General features: G+C 40.1%; 1 protein-coding gene across 1 annotated transcript in view; it reads right to left on the bottom strand.

The window, feature by feature from the left end:
• BBS4 (Bardet-Biedl syndrome 4) overlaps window positions 1-18,490 on the bottom strand; it is a 200,309-nt gene extending 181,819 nt beyond the window's left edge. The window contains exon 1 of the mRNA XM_067146246.2: window positions 18,356-18,490. Coding sequence (XP_067002347.2) covers window positions 18,356-18,464 — 109 coding nt within the window. The 5' untranslated portion in view covers window positions 18,465-18,490. The remainder of the gene's footprint in view (window positions 1-18,355) is intronic.
• Window positions 18,491-23,424: the final 4,934 nt, after the last annotated feature.

Raw genomic sequence — 23,424 nt, 5'->3', positions numbered from 1 at the left:
AGTATTCAGTCTATAGACTGTTAGAATTAAACCTAAGTGGGCTAAGTGTAAGGCCAGCAACATGCTTCATATATCTCTTTCAGACCGAGTACGCACAATTGTGCGGGTTCATATTTTAGTAATCCCTGGCTGTATTTGATGTTTTTTCGACGCTAGACCAGACTGCAGTGATTGTGCAGGACTCGTGGCGTGTATTTCAATTGCTTTTAGTATGCGCTTGACCGCCAGGGCAAAGGAAGAAGAGTTTAAAAAGCACAGTTGATCGGCGAGATGACGGGAAGCAGTAGTGCCAAAATTAAGTATTTATTTATTGCATGTATATTAATCTAGAAGCTTTACTGAATACCGGAATATATTCAATGAAGTGTGTACATTGGTTAGTGAACGTAAATTTTGCAGATACATCATCGTATGTGATACGAGGTTTTGAATTTTGATACGCACAATTGTGTGGGTCCTGCTTTTCGGATGTTAGTTTTTATTTTGTAAAATAAACTATCAATATGTGTATTGAGGAGCATTTTAGTAAGTTTTTGACATACAAACAAAAATTCACACCTCCAGTTTTCTTTCAGGTCTGAAAGGGTTAAATTTACTAAGCATCCTTGGAATATCTTTTGGAAAGAATTGGGCCTATAAAACAACAACAACAACAACAACAACAACAACAACAACAACAACGGATAGTATAGAGCTGAAGGGTATTTCTAACCCAGAATTAATCGTTAGGTCTTTACGTGCGCCGTTACTTGCTAGTGAGCGCAGTGCTCACCTTTATGTTTATGTCCATATAAAGGTGGAGGTATTTTTAATATGTCAATTTGAGATATTTATTTATTCAGAAACACAACCCCACGAACCTACTACGCTGGCGAAGCAGGCAGAGAGGTGATACTCCCACGTGGCGCGTCCCAGGTGGCGGATAGGGGGGGGGGTCCTAACCGGCTTGCCGGCGGACTTGAGAGAAATAAAATACCTCTCGCGGACCAAACACACTACCCCCTGTGGGTGGGGGACGCAGATGAATAATACACTCACGGTATCCCCTGCCTGTTGTGAGAGGCGACTAAAAGGAGCAACCAAGGGATGATTGAATTAGAACCATGAAACTACTTTTGATTCGTACCATCATGCGGGGAACACCATGGGTTGCCTGTACTTGCGAGTAGTACCACTATATTAGGTACGAAATAGGTTTGTGATTAGTAGCAGCCAAGAGCCTGGCCTGGGGTTTTCCAGTACCCGTGCGTCGTACCCATGTGAGCAACACCGCGGGTCTGAGCGTAGCTTGCGAGTTGTACCGCTATATGAGCGACACCGTGGGTCTGCGTTGCCTGTGATTAGTACCCACTATGTGAGGAACACCACGGGATAGTGTGGTTAGTACACCTAGATGAGGAACCTCATCGGTTTGCATTGGCTATGAGTGGCGCCATTGTGTGAGAAACACCATACGTTTGAGTTACCTATACGAAGTACAATACTTGTGAGTAGTACCATCCTGTGTGGAACACCGTGAGTCTTCGCTACTTTTGATTAGTACCCCAACATTACAAATACCATGGTTCTACTTTACTTGCGACATGTACCATTCTGAGGGGCCTTAGACCTGGATTTTGGACCCCTTTAGACATCAAGCATCCTCGATTAAGGACTGTGCTTTGTAAGTGGTCCCTTGGTCCATAATACTATTATTTATGACCTTTTTCTTGAGTTGGAACCACTGTTTCTTGTTTGTTTCTTGTTTGTTTTCGTTTTTTTGGGGTTCATGTCCATCCATTCATTTTTCATGACACCTTTTTTTATTTTGATCAGTGGATTTTTGAACTTTTTATTGTCATTTCATTTCATATCATTAGGGGCCGATGACCTCGATGTTAGGCCCCTTTAAACAAGCATCATCATCATCATCATCATCATCAGAAACACGGCCAAGCAGAGTGGCTATAGAGCCAAGCTCTACATTCGGGAGACGCGCAAGTTCGATCCACACCGTTAGCCGTCGTGAGAATGGTTTTCTGTTTACGCTTCCAGGCAAATGCCAGGACAGCTTTTATTCATAGTCCACAGCCGATTCCTTCCACCTCTCTCACCAACTTCATTCACCATCATACATTTCATCTTTATTATCTCCTCAACTGAGATTGGCATCATGAGGGGCATCTGGCCATAAAACAAGGTATGTAAATTCCTCTCAAACAAAAGCGAAGTCACCTCTGTACAGGCCATGAAGGCCCGTGGAGGAGTGGAAGGTAAAGGCTTCCACCATTGTTAACCTCGGCACGTGATGGGGTACAGTGGTTAGCTGTACGCCCGGCCGCCTTTGCCCCCAGGAATTAACCTGGTACTCATTTTTTGTGTAGGCTGAGTAAACCTCAGGGCCATGTGCACCTCCACAAGTGGAAATCTTGTTTCTTAAATTTTACGACTTCCTGACGGAGATTCAAACCCACGTCCTTCCGAGCGAACCAAGCACACCTTTACAGTCTCGGCCAGGCAGCCCCTGTAAATTCATCTCACAGAATTCAATAAACGAAAGTGCCTCTTCTTACCCAGAACTTGCAGACACTGTTTCAGAGTAATGATCACTTTCATAAACCTCATCTGTTCCATTACCATCAGTTTTGTTATTCAAGTCCACTTCCTCCTCCATTTCATCCAACCACTAAAGAATCTGAGCAGTGGATGCCATTATAACTTGTATAAATTGACTAACAGCAGTCACAGTATAAACATTTCACATTACACACAAGCATAAGACAAACTCCGATTTATTCCAATGTGCAAAATGTGAGTAGCACCGTTACCTGTCACTGAGCGCACCGCTCACCAAACATGCACTGCCGTGTCTGATAATGAACTGAGGGACTTGGTTTTCAAAGATAATGGAAATGATTGACACATCCCCTTCCTAACAATCTGTTTGAAAGGCACAGTGAGTTTCAAAGATATGTCTTGTAACATTCCAACAAGAAGCAATATATATATATATATATATATATATATATATATATATATTTTAATGCTATTTGTTTGAGGCATCAACCTAGAAAGATCTTTTGCCCCTACTTGCACCATATGTGAAGAACCTGCATGTATTTTGTAAATGACGGAATTGTAAAGTGTTGAATGTGAGGAAAGGAATGTTAAGGACGACATAAACACCCAATCCCCAGGCCAGGGATATTAATAATTTACAATTAAAAACCCCTGACCCAGCTGGGAATCAAACCCAGGGCCGCCAGGTGACAGGCGGACGCGTTGCCCCCTACACCGCGGGGCCAGACGAAGCAATTTATTACAAAGGTGAGAGCCGCGCTCACCATGCGAGTAACCGCGGGTTAATGCAAGAACAGAAAATGAATAATAAGCTGAGAAGGTAATGGATATGAAAGCCAGCAAAAATGGGTAAACTGAGGTCCATCTTCAGATGGATAAAGATGGAAGAGCTTCAGGATAAACAAATTGGATAGAAGTAGTCACACACAGGCATGATCAGTGCAAAGTCCCAAATAACAGACAGTAAACAGGTTCAGTAGGACTGAAAAGGCATGACTAGTATACAGATATGCTCTAAATATTTAAAAATTATACATCATGCTCCGATTAATAATGAGAAAAATGAGAAGAAATACGTATTTCAATGAACCAATCACTACTGACCTGCATTTAGGACTGTACCCATGTGGCAGTTTTCTTACCTATTGTTTACCTAAAGCAAAGCAAAGCAAAGCAAAGTCATCTCTGTACAGGCCATGAAGGCCCTTGGAGTTGTGGAAGGTAAAGGCTTCCACTATTCGTAACCTCAGCACTTGATGGGGTAGCTCTACGCCCTGCCACCTTTGCCCCCAGGAATTAACCTGGTACTCATTTTTGGTGTAGGCTGAGTGAACCTCAGGGCAACTGTTTACCTAAGCTATTCTTAAATGATTTCAAAGAATTTGGAAATTTATCAATCATCTCCCATGATAAATTATTCCGACCCCTAATTCCTATTCATATATATCAAAATCTCCAATAACAACAATACCCTCTGTAACAATAAAATATTGCAGTTCTGAGATAAAATCCAGTAATTTCAATGTAAAATTCCTCTTGATTTAACAATACATTCATTAGTGAAAAATCTCTTGATTATGGTTGTCTTGTCAGACCCTGGCAACATCTTTCCCACACAGTACTCTGAAAATCCAAGCACCAAAGCAATTAGGATCATCTGTTACTGCCATACAAAAACTGAACTTTCCTAGTGCATAAGCATAGCAACTAAGTGTGCTTATAGCTGCTTACTTACATCAAGGGTGGCCTTGTTGAGCAACTCTGGGAACTCGATAACTAAGGAATTCCAAGAAGATCTAGATAGTGTGAATACCAGATGGATTTAAACAGCAGTAGCAACCAGTCAGCTGCTTAAAACTAAAATAGTCCTTCATTATCTTGTTTTGACACATTCTCCAACATTCCAAGGACTGTTGAAACTGTAGCAGTGAATATCAATGCAATTAGGAATTTTCTCTGTGAAGAGGAATATGGAAAAGGCAGTAATTTCAGATTTATTTAATTATAGTATGGTAGTTTTAGTGCTATTTGAGGATCCAACCAGCCTAGGGCTGATGACCTAACAGACAGTTTTAGTGTGAACAAAAAGTATGTGTGAGAAATTTAAATTAAGTGGTCAATATGAACATACCCCTGTGGGTGGGGAATGGAGATCCCCTGCCTGTCATAAGAGGCAACTAAAAGGGCCACAGGGACTCTCAACTTGGGAGTGTGGTTCGGCGACCATGGGGACCTTAGATGAGTCCTGGCATTACTTCCACTTACTTGTGCCACGTTCCTCACTTTCATCTATCCTGTCCGACCTCCCTTTGTCAACTATTGTTCTTTTCCGACCCCGACGGTATTAGAGCATTCAAAGCCTAGGGAGTCTTTTCACGCCCTGTGTGGCCCTTGCCGGTCTTTGTCCGGTACTTCATTTTTCGAAGGGTCGGATCTTTTCTTCTCTCTCTCTCTCTCTGACCCACTGTGAGTGGGGGCACAGGTGGAAAATATGCCCATGGTATTCCCTGCTTGTCGTAAGAGGCGACTGAAAGGGTGATGAAGGGATGATTGAATTAGAACTGTGAGACTACCTGTGATTAGTACAATCACGTGAGGAACACCATGGGTCAACTTTATTTGCAAGTAGTACCACTATGTGAGTTACACGATAGGTTTGTGATTAGTAGCGACATGGGTGGATCACTATTGGTTTACAGTACCAGTGATTAGCACCATTATGTGAGGAACACCACGAGTCTGGGTGGTGCCTGTGATTAGTGAGGAACGCCATAGGTCTGCGTTACCTGTGAGTAGAACATTACCTGTGATTAGTACCTTTATGTGAGAAGCACCGTGAGTCTACGTTATTTGTGATTAGTACCACTACATCCATGAACCAACTACGCTGGCGTAGCAGGGGCAGAGGTGATACTCCCACGTGATGCGTCCCAGGTGGCGGATAGGGGGGGTTCTAACCGGCATGCCGGCGGACTTCAGGAAAATAAAATACCTCTCGCGGACCAAACACACAACCCCCTGCGGGTGGGGGACGCACATGCAGAATACACCCACGGTATCCCCTGCCTGTCGTAAAAGGCGACCAAGAGATGATTGAATTAGAACCATGTTAGTACGAAATAGGTCTGTGATTAGTAGCAGCAAGAGGGGGTTCTCCTGTGGGTATCCAGTACCCGTGCGTCGTACCCATGTGAGCAACACCGCAGGTCTGGGCGTTGCCTGTGAGTTGTACCACTATATGAGCGACACCGTGGGTCTGCGTTGCCTGTGATTAGCACCCACTATGTGAGGAACACCACGGGATAGTGTGGTTAGTACACCTAGGTGAGAAACCTCATCGGTTTGCATTGGCTGTGAGTGGCGCCATTGTGTGAGAAACACCATAGGTTTGCGTTACCTATAAGAAGTACAATACTTGTGAGTAGTACCATGTTGTGTGGAACACCGTTAGTTTTTGCTACTTTTGATTAGTACCCCAACATGATAAATAGCATGGTTCTACTTTACTCGCGACATGTACCATTCTGAGGGGCTTAGACCTGGATTTTGGACCCCTTTAGACATCAAGCATCCTCGATTCAGGATTGTGCTTTATGAGTGGTCCCTTGGTCAGTAATAAATTATTTCTGATTTTTTTTTTTGATCCACTGTTTTTTTTGTTTGCTCGTTTTTGTTGTTTTTTGTCATGTCCATCCATTCCTTCTTCATGACATTTTTTATTTATTTTGGTCAGTGGATGATTTTGAATTTTTTGTTGTCGTTTCATTTTGTACCATTAGGGGCTGATGACCTTGATGTTAGGCCCCTTTAAACAACAAGCATCATCATCATCATCAGTACCGCTACATCAGGAACACCGTGGTTCTACTTTACCAGCGATTAGTACCATTCTGAGGGTCTGTTGACCTGGATTTTGGACCCCTTTAGACAACTAGCATCATAGATTCAGGATTGTGCTTTGGAAGCAGCCACTTGGTCAGGATATACCATTGTTTTAATTTAGTTTCTGGGAAGGTGGGGCATTGTGGGTCAGATCCATTGATTGTTTTAAGTTTGTACTGGGAGGTACACCTAAACTCAGTGCATTCAAAAGAAGCGCCTTATTGAACTCTATCTATCCAACAAAACTTGAAACTGCTTCTGCAGGAAATTGGGACAGTAATCAGAAGATGTCACTACTGAATAATTGAGAAGTTTATCATTCCTAAATCGATTGGATTTATTTTGTTTGTTTTGGTGTACTTCAGGAAGTTTAAACTTTCCTCCGTAGATGTCATTACAAAAAACTCTAGTCATGCACTCTGGTGCAAGGTGGAAGAACTTGTAATTTAAAGAAGTTTTGTGTTTCTAGGTTTTCATAACTGTATCAATGTTCATTTATTTGTGGGTTGGCAACACTTCTTTCTTATTCCGCCAGTTTTGAATCTGGCCAATAGGAATTTTCTGTAATTATTTTAATCCTATCACAGGCTTCTTGTCGCTTTTTGAATTGTCCAATAAAAATTGAGTGTGTGTGTCTGGATTAGTCCAGAATCCTCTCGAACCTTCCCTTCGGGTATATAAGCTGCAGCTTTTCTGGCTACCTTGTTTCTTGATCGCCGTATTTCTAAGCGAGTGTGTGTGTTAAGATAGGAGGCAGGGCACCTCATTCCTCGCAAGGCAGTCCAGCAGCCAAGGTAATGCCCACCAGACTTATTTTTCTGTAGCTACATCCGCAGACTTACACAAGGGTAAGGTCCTAATTTCTAACTATGTAACCTGTTTTCGAAAATGTAAACCTTCTTTCAGCTAATGTAAAATTTCATAAGTTCTCAAAACTGTAAATCGGGGATAGAGTGTGTTACCCTCTCGAGCTCCCCTTCTACTTTGTTTGAAGTGACTAGGATTTGTAACCTTTTCTCCTGTGGCAACTCCAACCACTATTCTTATACCTTCATCTCCTTCACACAATATACGTAACATTTGTTTGAGTGCCAGTTGCTTTTTAAATAAAAACAACAAAATTTGGTAGAACATACCTCTTATATCAATTATCTCAAGGCGTGAGGTGATAAAATCACATATTTGGCAATATACAGGGATATGGATCAGGACAATATTAAATTACTGTTGCATTTCCACAATTGAGGAGTGTACATGGAACTGGAATCACTTATTATAATTAAAATAAAACTGAGTTTATGACTATAATTTACGTCACAATGAACAAGCATTGACGTCTTTTAATTTAACAAAAAAATATATATAGTGAGATTTGCGGTAATATTAAAAAGAAAATTTAATCCAAATAAAAAAAAGCTATTGGCATGAACTTGAAGTGAGATGTGATATCGCCGCTGATTACATTCTTCTTCATGTTATGAATGCATAACATGTCTGATGCTTTAATTACCTGATGTCTGCATACACCACTGTTGAACTTTAAATTCTTGGGAAAACCTATGAGCTGAAGTCGGGAGCCGTCTGCTGTTATCTTCTAATATAACAAGGAGTTGGCCTACATACCATGTACGCATGTAGGGAGCTCCAATGTAATTATGTCCACTCAATATATTATAAGAAATTGGAAAATATTATTGAAACATCTTGTGAAGTCCATCCTCACAAGAAGATGATGTTTCTTTATCAGCATAGTACCAGTCTCTGCTCAGATACAACCACCACTTGTAGACCTCCTCGATTATTACTTCTTCAAACACAACTCTTAGCTCTGACCATCACTCTAAGACCACTTCTTCCATTTGATACATCTGACTGATACCTATGATCTGATACCTCTCACCACCATCGCATCGACTTTTATAACCTCACGATGACGACTCATCTCCCTACTCTCTGTTCATCCCTTCCAGCTCAATATACAGTAGCTGGCGAATACTGACACTTGGTCGCAATCACGTGTCCACGCACTGATGTCATCAGTCATGTGTCGTATAAGCGTACCCAAGCAGATTACAGTGACTATGCGGCATGAGTCACCGGAAAACCTACTTGCACATAACATGCTCAGTTAAACATAGCCTCGATTGCAAAATACTCTGCCAACACATCTGCCTAGAGTTACAAGCCACAGAATGACTATATCAAACCAACAAATCTCACTTACTAATATACAGCATAATTACAAACATATTCACTTAACCTATGATTAAATACAATAATATGCGTGATACCTAATTATTACAGTCTAAATGATGAGAAACAGAATGTAAAATCTAATGAATCGGGTTAATAATGATAATGATAATAATAATAATAATAATAATAATAATAATAATAATAATAATAATAATAATAATAATAATAATAATAATAATAAATACTGAATGGAATCTGTAACCCTGTTGTACGGTTACACTCTATTCTGTAAAGTGTTAGATTAATCTCCACTCTAGTCACCTCATTAGCTTGGGATTAGCCCCTGCATCATCGGACTGAGAGCCCAATTAGGGTTTTAAAAGTTCTAGGAGTGCGAGTACGCGCCTCCAGTCATTTTGTGTTCGGGCCAGTAATTTAACCTGTTCTTCTTTCCACGAAGGCCCAGTAGGTTGGGTAATTGGTTCCCCTGTGGATTTTTTTTTTTTTTTTTAATTGTAAATTGTGTCTAGAGAGGCCAGAGATTGTAAGGGATTGTGTAAGTTTGCCCTAAGCGAGCTGTTAGAGATTTATTAAAGTTGGAGAGCATGTAAGCTCTTTTCTGTGTTTTTTAAATTCAACTGCATATTGAAGTGCGCTTCTAGAAGGCTATAAAGTTGTTGGAGCAAAGTGCTCTTAAATCGGAAGATTCTGATTCTTGTCTAAACATTAAGAGTTTGCAAAATTTTTGTAAACTGGATCCGGTATCTCAGAATTTGTAAACTAAGGGCTTCAAGCCCCAAATCTGTAAAATTCCCTAATCTTGGGTTTTCCAATTATTGTTTCAAGATTGCTATTTGTACCTGTCACTTTATTATTTCATCAAGTGAAAAGTTTGTTAAGTTTGTGATTTAAAGAGAAATATAACCTTTGTTAAAGTTTTAAATTAATTTTTGATATTGTAGTTAGATCCATTCCACCAAGCACCTTCTTCCACCTCTTTCTGCTCCACAGATATCTCCGTAACAAAGCTCATAATCATTGTTCATCATCATCATCCTTTTGAATTCTAGCCAGTAAATTGATTTTGGAATTATTTTTAACTTTCAATATTGTGAGTGGCCTCTACTGATTATTTTAAATTCATATTCATCCATTCATTCTTCATCATCAAGTTTTGAATTGTGGTCAGTTGATGAATTTTGGAATTTTAAGTTGTCATTACATTTTGTACCATTAGGGACCAATGACCTAGATGTCAGACCCCTTAAAACAACCATCATCATCATCATCATCATCATCATCATCATACTCAGCTGGTCATAGGTAAGGTACTGACATTCAGTATTCTTTGTGTGTATCTATTGTCACAAATCTCATATTAATGGGAGTTATGATGCAGCAGGTAGAAAATGGAATTCAATTTTCAGATGATATTGTGTTTACCATTATTCTAAATCCCTCTTTAACTCGCTCTAAAGCGTTTTTTTTAAATTTTTGTTTTTTCCATCTGCGCAGATCATTGCACTGAGATTTGATTGTAAATAAATATTTCCTCCAATTTGTCCCCTAGAATTCCAAATTTTTCTTAATATCTACATTATGATCTTTCCTACTTTTAAAAACTCCTTTCAATGCACCGTATCTGCCCCTACTATCATACCACACCAGCTGTCCATTCACAGCTCAGAATGTACTACTTAAAAACAATTATTCTCGTCATTGTTCCATATTGAAAACAGCTATATCACTAAGTTTACACAACGAGTATTTCATTAAACCACCTATTCAATACAATCCACTGTTGCATGGTTAAATGAACACAGAAACTACCAGATCATAAGGTACATGTTTCGCCCCTCTTTTACTGGGCATCATCAGCCTTATTCAATCCTAAAATGAAATTTGGTCTGAGAACCTTATCAAATTTATATAAACTATACTGTTGAACTCTAAATAGTATTAACACTGTGGTTCATTACTGTATATTTACAGTACAAAGATACTTGAAAAAACATATACACACACATTAAAATCACTTTAAAAATATTAAAATGTTCATCTAAAAGAATTTTGCATCACATTATTTCTTAAAAATAATTCGTGTCTGACTCTGAAATGGATCCTCTTCATAAAAAGCTTGAACAATATGCAACGCTTGGGGACCAGAGTATCGAACCCAAGTCATCAATGGATAGGATTGGTATGATAAAACGTGTATGTTGAGGTTGAGATCCGTTTTTTAAAAACATAAGGGTTAAAAATGCGTAATAAAATTGAAGATGATATGGATTAATTTATCATAATATGTTGGGTAAAAGCAGCCTCCGTGGCTCAGACGGCAGCGCGTCGGCCTCTCACCGCTGGATACCGTGGTTCAAATCCTGGTCACTCCATGTGAGATTTGTACTGGACAAAGTGGAGGTGGGACAGGTTTTTCTCCGGGCACTCCGGTTTTCCCTGTCATCTTTCATTCCAGCAACACTCTCCATTATCATTTCATAGCATATATCATTCATTAATAATCACTTTGGAAGTGGCGACCCCATCGTACTAACAGCCTATATATGATTCATTCATTACATCCCTGACCCGGTCAATGACTGGAAAACAGGTTGTAGGATTTCATTTCATGTTGGGTAAAAATCATAGTATAATGACGAGTGCTAGTAGACATTGGGGTGCTGGTCAGAATCGCTGCTAGAACTGTTCATAAGAGAGAATTATAGACCCATACGTCCGACTCGTTGGCTGAACGGTCAGCGTACTGGCCTTCGGTTCAGAGGGTCCCGGGTTCGATTCCCGAACGGGTCAGGGATTTTAACCTTAATTGGTTAATTCCTATGGCACAGGGGCTGGGTGTATATGTTGTCTCCATCATCATTTCATCCTCATCGCGACGCGCAGGTCACCTACAGGCGTCAAATAGAAAGACATGCACCTGGTGAGCCGAACCCATCCTGGGATATCCCGGCACTAAAAGCCATATGACATTTCATTTCATACGCCCATACGACAATCTCATGGAAACTTAATGCCCCTTGCAGATGTAACAACCGTGGAAAAGAACGAGGATGTTTCATTCACCAAATACTATGTACATCCTAATGTTTCAGCAGTGTTAGCGTGTATGGTGTTCCTACTCCAAGTGTTGTATCGAATTGGAATTCTAGGGGACAACTTGGAGCAAATATTTATTTTCAACAAATATATATAAGAAAATACTGAGTTCCAATAATAATACTTTAGAGAAGTTCCGTCTTAATAATTACAGGATAAGATAATGATCCACCTAACCTAATTTTCTGAGATCTATTTTTTTTTTTTTTTTTTTAAGAAATTAAGCCATTCATTCGATCAATCTTTTGTCAAATCCAATGGCCCTAATGTTTGTCGTAAGTCCCCAATGATCTACCTTATCAAAAGTGATGGTGGTGGTGGTGATTATTGTTTTAAGAGGAAGTACAACAAGGCAACCATACTCTATCTAACACTAATCAGAGAGCAAAAATGGAAGGGTTCGAGACTTCAAAAAATGAAGATATCAGCACTTTTGCCCTGTTTGGACTTTTGCCCTGCTGAGCAGCAGCTGACAACCAGCTCATGTTATAAAGATGTGAATGTTGCATTGACTTTACTCAACTTGACCATGTCACCAATGATAAAAATTTTGGGAAAGGCATCCTAAGTGGAATGACCAAACCTTATGAATTCTGTCATAACCAGTATCACAAAGAACTTAAAAGTTGATCAGTATCAACCCCGCGGCTGACTGAAACAGTATTAGGAGACACCATAAACCTAAACATGAGAAAGATCAACTTCCATGCAGTAGACCCCACATGTACTGGCCAGAATTCAAACCAAGGTCACCTTGGTGATAAGCCAGTGGCAAAGAGTTGAATCATGGCTGAGAAATGATATAATGGATGCAGAAATTTTCTTGAGTAACTGGAGTGTATATCGTAGAGATAGGATAGGAATGGGGGGAGGGGGAATATTCATTCTGGTGAAAGAAGAATTTGTAAGTTACAAAAAAGTTAAAGTTGACACACATGAAATTCTAGGTGTAAGGCTCATTTCTAAAGATAATAGGCAACTTGTTATCTTTGGAGTGTACAGACCGGGAAAGGGTAGCGTTGACAAGGATTCAGAATTATTTGATAAGATAATCAGCTATGCGGGAAATGACGTGGAAAGACATGTGACTGCAGCGGGAGATTTGAATTTACCAGATGTGAATTGGGAAGGAAATGCGAACAACAGGAAGGCAAATTTAATATGGGAAGGACAGCTGATTCAGAAAGTGATGGAACCAACTAGAGGGAAAAATATCCTGGATGTGATGGTAAAACCAGATGAACTCTATAGAGAAACTGAAGTAACAGATGGTATTAGTGATCATGAAGCTGTTTTTGTCATAGTTAAAAATAAATGTGATGGAAAGGAAGGTCTTAGAAGTAGGACTATTAGGCAGTACCATATGGCTGATAAAGCAGGCATGAGGCAGTTTCTAAAAAGTAACTATGATGGGTGGAAAATGGTAAATAAGGATGTAAACAGACTCTGGGATGGATTTAAAGCTATCGCTGAGGAATGTGAAAACAGGTTTGTTCCTTTCAAGGTGGTAAGGAAAGGTAAAGACCCACCTTTTTATAATAGAGAAATAAAGAGACTAAGAAGGAGGTGCAAACTAGAAAGACATAATGGCTGTGGAAGTAAGGAGGAAGTGAAGGAACTTACTAGGAAATTGAATCTAGCAAAGAAGGCAGCTAAGGATAACATGATGGCAAGAATAATTGGCAGTCATACAAATTTTAGTGAAAGATGGAAGGGTATGTGTAGGTATTTTAAGGCAGAAACAGGTTCCAAGAACGACATTTCAGGAATAATTAATGAACAAGGGGAGTGTGTATGTGAGGATCTTCAAAAGGCAGAAGTATTCAGTCAGCAGTACGTAAAGATTGTTGGCTAGAAGGATAATGTCCAGATAGAGGAGGAGACTAATGCTAAAGAAGTATTAAAATTTACATATGATAACAATGACATTTACAATAAGATACAAAAGTTGAAAACTAGAAAAGCAGCTGGAATTGATCAGATTTCTGGGGATATACTAAAGACAATGGGTTGGGATATAGTACCATATCTGAAGTACTTATTTGATTATTGTTTGGTCGAAGGAGCTATACCAAATGAATGGAGAGTTGCTATAGTAGCCCCTGTGTATAAAGGAAAGGGTGATAGACATAAAGTAGAAAATTACAGACTAGTAAGTTTGACATGCGTTGTATGTAAGCTTTGGGAAGGCATTCTTTCTGATTATATTAGACATATTTGTGAAATTAGTAACTGGTTTGACAGAAGGCAGTTCAGTCTTAGGAAAGGTTATTCCACTGAAGCTCAACTTGTAGGATTCCAGCAAGATATAGCAGATATCTTGGATTCAGGAGGTCAAATGGACTATATGGCAATTGACCTGTCTAAAGCATTTGATAGGGTGGATCATGGGAGACTACTGGCAAAAATGAGTGCAATTGGACTAGACAAAAGAGTGACTGAATGGGTTGCTGTATTTCTAGAAAATAGATTTCAGAGAATTAGAGTAGCCGAAGCTTTATCTGACCCTGTAATAATTAAGAGGGGAATTCCTCAAGGCAGTATTATTGGACCTTTATGTTTTCTTATATATATAAATGATATGAGTAAAGGAGTGGAATCAGACGTAAGGCTTTTTGCAGATGATGTTATTCTCTATAAAGTAATAAATAAGTTACAAGATTGTGAGCAACTGCAAAATGACCTCGATAAGGTTGTGAGATGGACAGCAGGCAATGGTATGTTGATAAACGGGGTTAAAAGTCAGGTTATGAGTTTCACAAATAGGAAAACCGTCTCAGTTTTAATTACTGCGTTGATGGGGTGAAAGTTCCTTTTGGGGATGAAATGAAATGTCGTATGGCTTTTAGTACCGGGATATCCCAGGACGGGTTCGGCTCGCCAGGTGCAGGTCTTTCTATTTGACACCCGTAGGCGACCTGCGCGTCGTGATGAGGATGAAATGATGATGAAGACAATACATACACCCAGCCCTAGTGCCATTGGAATTAACCAATTAAGGTTAAAATCCCCGACCCGGCCGGGAATTGAACCTGGGACCCTTTGAACCGAAGGCCAGTACGCTGACCATTCAGCCAACGAGTCGGACCTTTTGGGGATCATTGTAAGTATCTAGGTGTTAATATAAGGAAAGATTTTCATTGGGGTAATCACATAAATGGGATTGTAAATAAAGGGTAAGATCTTTGCACATGGTTACGAGGGTGTTGAGGGGTTGTAGTAAGGATGTAAAGGAGACGGCATATAAATCTCTGGTAAGACCACAACTAGAGTATGGTTCCAGTGTATGGGACCCTCACCAGGATTACCTGAATCAAGAACTGGAAAAGATCCAAAGAAAAGCAGCTTGATTTGTTCTGGGTGATTTCGGACAAAAGGGTAGCGTTACAAAAATGTTGCATTGTTTGAGCTGGGAAGAATTGGAAGAAAGAAGACGCATTGCTCGACTAGGTGATATGTATAACAATAAAAATCTTCCACCTTTTTGATACTTATATTTGCATTTTAGCAAATTAATTAATTACACACAGTACATGTTTCGTTCTATTTTAGAACATCTTCAGCAGTTTATATAGCTTAGGTGATTCACTAAGCGTTTATCTTTAAGTACATTATAATCAGGTACCTTGTTCTTCTTAAATACTACGTATTTATGAATGGAATTAAATACTAGGTAAATATGAATTGAATTAAAATGAATTAAAAACAATGTAGTGGTTAAATGGATTAGTGAAATGAGATGGAATGGATATATTTATAATTAGCCTATTTTAAAAACTATTTCCATTTAAACAGTTGTTACCGGGCGAGTTGGCCGTGCGCGTAGAGGTGCGCGGCTGTGAGTTTGCATCCGGGAGATCGTAAGTTCAAGCCCCACTGTTTACAGCCCTGAAGATGGTTTTCTGTGGTTTCCCATTTTCACACCAGATAAATGCTGGGACTGTACCTTAATTAAGGCCACGGCCGCTTCCTTCCAACTCCTAGGCCTTTCCTATCCCATTGTCGCCATAAGACCTATCTGTGTAGGTGCGACGTAAAGCAACTAGCAAAAAAAAAAAAAGAAAGAACAGTTGTTAAAAAGTTTCCAGCCACGAACCTGAGGCATAGCACGGGGAGAGGTGATTCTCCCATGTGGCGCGTCCCAGGTGGCGGATAGGGGGGTCCTAACCGGCTTGCCGGCGGACTTGAGGGAAATAAAATACCTTTTGCGGACCAAACACACTACCACCTGAGGGTAGGGGAGGCAGACGAATAATACACCCACGGTATACCCTGCCTGTCGTGAGAGGTGACTAAAAGGGGCGACCAAGAGATGATTGTATTAGAACTATGAAACTACTTGTGATTAGTACCACCACGTGGAGAACACAAAGGGTCACTTTTACTTGTGTGTAGTACTACTATTTTAGGTACGAAATAGGTTTGTGATTAGTAGCACACAGGAGTACCGTGCGGTCGGCTTTTGCAGTACCTGTGATTAGTACCTTCATATGAGCAGGACCACAGGATGATAGTTACCATGGTTTTATCTTGCCTGTGATTAGTACCTACTATATGAGGAATACCACGGGATAGCGTAAGGTCCCTGTGGTTAGTACTCTTATGTGATGAACACCATAGGGTTGCGTTGCCTGTAAATGGCGCCGCAATGTGAGAAAAACCATAGGTCTGTATTATATATCGAATTTCATAACCTGTGTGTAGTACCATAATGTGTGGAATACCGGGAGTCTCTGCTACTTTTGATTAGTACCGCAACATGACAATTACCATGGTTCTACTTTCCTAGCGATAAGTACAGTTTTGAGGGGCCAATAACTTGGATTTTTGATCCCCTTTAGACTGCGAGCATCCTCGATTCAGTATTATGCTCTAGCAGCAGTCCCTTTGTCAGTAATCCTATTGTTTTTCCATCAGTTTCTATGAATGTATGGTATTGTGGTTGGCATCCACTGATTGTTTTAAATTCATATCCATCCATTCATTCTTCGTCCTCATGCTTTGAATTCTGGTCAGTGGAGGATTTTGGAATTTTAAGTTGTCATTTCATTTCATCCCATTTCGTACCATTAGGGGCCGATGACCTCGATGTTAGGCCCCTTTAAACAACAAGCATTATCATCATCAAAGTTTCCAGGACTTTTTCACTAAAATATTTTGCTTGTCTTCCAGTAAAAATATTTTGAAGAAATGTATGAATTTCCTTTGACATTGTTCTGAATTTTAAATTAAATGCAAATATAAGTATCAAAAAGGTGGAAGATTTTTATTGCTATAAGTCTTTGTAATAAAATTTGATACGAAAAATGAAGCTGATTTCTTGCAATAAGTGGTATGTTCCGAGCTGTCAGCGGAGACATGGCATGGAACGACATTAGTAGACGAATAAGTTTGAGTGGCGTATCTAAAAGTAGGAAAGATCACAATATGAAAATAAAGTTGGAATTCAAGAGGACAAACTGGGGCAAATATTCATTTAGAGGAAGTTAGGGATTGGAATAACTTACCAAGGGAGATGTTCAATAAATTTCCAATTTCTTTGAAATCATTTAAGAAAAGGCTAGGAAAACAACAGATAGGGAATCTGCCACCTGAGCGACTGCCCTAACCACCGAACAGTATTGATTGATATTGATTGATATCACATATAACTATTTAAGGTTAACCGTGATAGACCAGTGACCTTAACCACTGGCAATATTGTCTAACATCTACAGATTTAGGCAACAGTAATTTCAAATAATAATAATAATAATAATAATAATAATAATAATAATAATAATAATAATAATAGGCTTGCTTGTTATGTGCCCCAATAGCTAATTTTATGGAATTTACAGATGCAACAGAAGTAAGTTCACATCCAACTGATGGTCATCCTCAATGTCTTACTGGTAGGCCTATCACATTTTTAGTTGTATGTAAATGCCAGGATGATACATTACTTATTCATTAGGCATATGTCATACTTTGAAGAAGTATATGAGAGTTGCTAAAAAAAAAAAAAATACCGGCAGTTTTTTTTTTAAAAAATAGTAATCATCACCCCAAGTACATATACATTGATGATGCTATTATCACTTAAAAATTCATGACCTAATCAATACGAGGTCGGCGTATGCAAAGTGGGATCTTGGCCCCAGTCTGACTAGCCAACCGAGCAGAAGAGGGGTGGCCACGGCTTTACCGTGCCTCTATGCCTCTGTATTCAGGAGACAAAGAGGGGCTGGTCTACACCATCGGCTGTCCTAACGATAGCTTTCCGTAATTTTCCATTCTACTGCACGATGGCGAATACCGGGACAGTTCCCAGTATAAGCCACTAGGACGAACGCCCCCTCCGTCAGCGGAGAAACAAAAACGTTTAGCAGTAGTATTCAATAGACCTTACATAACAACAACAAAGAGGATGTATAATAGATAGCCTATAGATCACCTAAAAAAGTTCACAATTCACAATCGAGGTATACGACCTGGTTTAAACAAGCATTGTGTATTTCGTGACCCCAATACCGCTACAACAGTGAACACCCAACAATAGTAATAATGAAAATCAACTTCAATAAGCATATTAAAATGAATGTCAAGTTTCAAACATTACCATTCTTCGGTGGCCTGACAACCATATTTCGAGGTCCATACGACGTAGGGGGTATACCAACTCTTTCTCTCCCATTAGGAATGCTACTATGAGTACTTTCAGGTTCCATTTCTAATAATATGTCAGTGTTTCTAAAAGATTGAAGCGTTGCTATGGTAACAAAACAGAAAACACCTTCCATCGAGCAGGTTGTACAGTCGATTCACTAACGAAAGTAGCAAGACCATCGATGCAGTTATCGATATTAGCTAAATTGGCGGTGCGTCCGGAGTGTAAACATAAGTACGTGCGAGCATCAGTTTATTTTCTTGTGTTGCTTTGATTAGGAAACATTAGTGTAGTGAAGCTTTTATTGAAATGTGGGTTTAAAGCACATTATATTATATTGGAACCGTCATTCATGTTGTATGGGGTATGCCTGGATGAAAATCATATTAAAGCACATACACTCACATTCAAATCAAGTGTACTTATCGTGATAATTTTGTAGCTGCAAATAATTCATTATAATGCATTAAAACATTCGACGATACTTTCTTCATTTGAGAGGATACTTTCCGTGTACTTGATAGCTATATATCTAGTACATATCCCAACTACTATATCTTTTGATGTTACAAAAATTGACCGAGCTTTGTATTTTTTTCTGCGAATGATTATATTCGCTTTATTAAATTACAAGACAAGGTAGCAACTAATACAGGCCTTGGCATTCAGCGACTTGTGAATCTGAGCACCCGTTCACACGATTGAATCAATCCAATGCTGCACTTCAGTGTCGTGCGTGCGTAGGTTAAGTTTGGTGTGTATTATCCGCGCACTTTTTAGTGATAGATTTACACCCTAGTGCTGAAGCGGTCGACTTTGGTTATCTTCGAGATTCGTATTGGCAACCTTTGAAACACAAACTAAGAATCGCTTATCATCGCTGTGCGCCATCTGGCGTACACTTTAAGTACTCGTACTGTTGTTGTTTACACAGCAAAGCCAAACCATAGAATTCATGCTAGGAACACGTTTCGCAACGGGAAATGTTATATAGTATTAAATATTGTGTGTGTGACACAGTTGTTGGCGTTAAGATAATAAAGGTTTATACAATTCATATCGATCGATCATATTATCGATTCAATTCAGATTTCATTTCCATTCAGTTGGCAGTATTGACGGAACCCTTCTTACTTCTCCAACGAGTACAAAAATCTATCACTAAAAAGTGCGCGGATAATATTTTCATTTGTGTTGTTCTCGAAGCTCCCTTGGAAGCGGTGAGCCGTTGTGAATATTCTATGAGTTAACTCCACAATTCCTTTCCGACCTCATGGCGGAGGCGAGTGGGGGTCTAGGAATGGAGGAGGAAGAAATTGAAGTAGATAGTCATGAGTTCTCGATGGAAAATACGTTGGTGCTCCCTACACCCTCTCCTAATAATAGTACACCTGATCCATCGCTCAATGTTGATATATTTTCTGTAAAACCGGCAACTCAGCTCTATGATGATAACTATATAGGTCCATATTTTGTATTCGTGGAGGCCATAGATGCCAGTAAGAACTTGGGTTGTATATATCCCATGGAGTTAGGAAAAAATTTCTATGATCGTACATTTCAAGGTATCACTCAAGTGAGGTCGCCAGAGGATACAGATTGAATTCCAGAATAGACAGAAAGCTAACCAATTCCTCACCAACCCGGTGTTAAAGGAAAAACATCTGAAGGCATTTATCCCTTCCGCAGCCTTATTTAAGATCGGCGTGATCCGTGGGGTTGATAAGGATTTGTCCATGGAAGAAATTTGCAAGGTAGCTGAATCGACCACCCCCATTGTAGGCGCTCAGCGTATGAAACGCCGTGCAGTCCAGGAGGGCAAGGTACCGTTAAACTAACTTTCCAAAGTCAGGCTTACCGGCTTTTATTTCCATTTATCGTGTGCGTACTCCCGTGGAACCTTTTGTTTCTCCCCCAACGATCTGCCGGCGTTGCCAAAGATATGGCCACACGAGAAAAAACTGTAGGGCTCAACACCCGAGATGCGCTAATTGCGCCCAGGATCATGAATCAAACTATTGTCAGACCTCGACTAAATTATGTCTCAATTGCGCAGGGGAAATTCAGTAGAATCGTTGCAATGTCCGGAACATAAGAAACAACAGGAACTAAGGAAAAAGCAGGCCTTGGAGGGCGTGTCAGTCTCTTCTGATTCCTTTTTTACTCCGAATACCAATAGATTCAGTCCACTTTTATCTCTACAACAATTCCCTCCTCTCCCGAGTGCTCCTTCGGTTGTTCAACCTCAATTACCCAGAAAACGCAAATTTACGGCGGTAGTTTACTCCTCTGCGAACCATGTGACCTTGCCGCGGTGGGGAGGCTTGCGTGTCCCAATGATGCAGATAGCCGAGCCGCAGGTGCAACCATATCGGATGGGTATATGTTGAGAGACCAGACTAACGAATGGTTCATCGAAAGGGGGGTAGCAGCCTTTCGGTAGTTGAAAGGGCGGCAGTCTAGATGATTGACTGATACGGCATTGCACTAATACTCAACATGGCTTAGCTGTGTTGATACTGCTACATGGCTGAAAGCAACGGGAAACTACAGCCGTAACTACCTCCCGAGGACATGCAGCTCCCTCTGTATGAATGATGTACTGATGATGGCTTCCTTCCGGGTAAAATATTCCGGAGGTAAACTAGTCCCCATTCGGATCTCCGGGTGGGGACTACACGAGAGGGGGCGATCATCAGAAAGATGGATACTGACATTCTGCGAGTCGGAGCGTGGAATGTTAGAAGTTAGAATCGTTGTGGTAGGTTAGAGAATCTGAAAAGGGAGATGGATAGGCTAAAGTTAGATGTAGTTGGTATAAGTGAAGTACGTTGGCAGGAAGAACAGGATTTTTGGTCAGGCGACTACCGAATCATCAACACAAAATCAAACAGGGGAAATGCAGGAGTTACTTTAATAATGAATAAGAAAATAGGGCAGCGGGTGAGCTACTACGACCAGCATAGTGAAAGAATTATTGTCGTCAAGACAGACACCAAACCAATGCCCACCACAGTCGTGCAGGTCTATATGCCTACTAGTTCAGCGGATGATGATGAAATCGAAAGAATATATGAGGAGATAGAAGATTTAATACAATATGTAAAAGGTGACGAGAATCTAATTGTGATGGGAGACTGGAATGCATTGGTAGGCCAAGGGAGAGAAGGTAGTACAGTAGGAGAATTTGGATTGGGACAAAGGAACGAAAGAGGAAGTCGGCTGGTTGAATTCTGCACTGATCATAATTTAGTCCTTGCCAATACTTGGTTCAAACACCACAAACGACGGCTGTATACGTGGACGAGACCTGGAGACACTGGAAGGTATCAAATAGACTTCATTATGATTAGGCAGAGATTCAGAAACCAGGTGTTGGACTGCAAAACCTTCCCAGGAGCAGACGTGGACTCTGACCACAACTTGTTGGTCATGAAATGCCATCTGAAGTTGAAGAAATTGAAGAAGGGAAAGAATGCAAAAAGATGGGATCTAGACAAGTTGAAAGAAAAGAGTGTGAGGGATTGTTTCAAGGAACATGTTGCACAAGGAGTAAATGAAAAGGCTGAAGGAAACACAATAGAGGAAGAGTGGAGAGTCGTGAAAAATGAAGTCAGCAGGGCTGCTGAAGCGTATTAGGAGCGCAAGATCGCCTCCTCTCAAATTGTTATTTTAGAGGTCATGTAATTACACTTTTTCTCACTTAATAGACCTCAGTAGGTTGGGCATTTTACCCCTGTGTCTATGTCCAGAGAGGACAACTTGAAGGTGGAGTTTGGTGTGGCCTTTGAGAGGCTTAAAGTTTTGAGAGCGAGCGGCTCTTTCTTGAAAATTGAGTGCTGAAGAAATGTTAGGAAGGAAGAAAAGATCAACTAAGAATCAGTGGATAACTCAGGAGATACTAGACCTGATTGATGAACGACGAAAATACAAGAATGCTAGAAACGAAGAGGACAGAAAAGAATACAGGCGATTAAAGAATTAAGTGGATAGAAAATGCAAGGTAGATAAGGAAGAATGGTTGAAGGAGAAGTGCAAGGATGTCGAAGGCTGTATGGTCCTGGGAAAGGTAGATGCTGCATACAGGAAAATCAAGGAAACCTTTGGAGAAAGGAAATATAGGTGTATGAATATTAAGAGCTCAGATGGAAAGCTACTTCTAGGGAAAGAAGAAAAAGCAGAAAGATGGCAGGAGCATATCCAACAGTTGTATAAAGGTAAAGATGTAAATAATTTGGTTCTAGAACATGAAGAGGCTGTTGATGCTGAAGAAATGGGAGACCCAGTTTTGAGGTCAGAGTTTGACAGAGCTGTGAGTGACCTAAACAGGAACAAGGCACCTGGAATTGATGACATTCCCTCTGAATTACTGACTGCCTTAGGAGAAACCAGCATGGCAAGGTCATTTCATTTAGTGTGCAAGATGTATGAGATAGGAGAAGTCCCATCCGATTTTCGGCAGAATGTTGTTATACCTATTCCTAAGAAAGCCGGTGCTCACACGCAGTGGCGAAGCTTGCTATATTACTTGGGGAGTCTAAGAATATTGTTCAAGCTTACCTTAAATTATTTTATACAGCAAGTGTATGCGGCGCTCCTTTCTCTCTGCAAATGCATCAATGACACGGTCCCTGAAGCTCTGATTATTTGACAGTTCGTGCAATAGAGATTTCTCTATCGCAAGTGTACTTAAATTACATAGTCTACTGTTTGTCATTGAATTCCTCAGGGAGGTTTTTATGCGTTTTAGCGCACTCATACTTCTTTCACTCGAACATGTTGTTACTGGAAATGTGAGAACTAAACGAACCAAACGTGTTGTTTGTTCGTAAACCTTGTCCAGATCATTATCCAACATATATTTTAGCACTATTTGTGGAGGTAGATGTTTAGCTTCATCAGGGTACACATTCTTACGTTCATTTGTCAGTTGTTCACTTTCGAAAAAAGGGTACATCTTCAGGAGTTGTTTCATTTCATTGAGGGAAAACTTGTGTTGTAAGCCTTAAATTGATTCTCAT

The sequence above is a fragment of the Anabrus simplex genome, chromosome 4 (genome assembly GCF_040414725.1).
Source record: "Anabrus simplex isolate iqAnaSimp1 chromosome 4, ASM4041472v1, whole genome shotgun sequence".
NCBI classification, from domain to species: Eukaryota; Metazoa; Arthropoda; class Insecta; order Orthoptera; family Tettigoniidae; genus Anabrus; species Anabrus simplex.
Note: the sequence above shows the minus strand (reverse complement) of the source record. Positions and strands in the feature narration are given on the sequence as shown.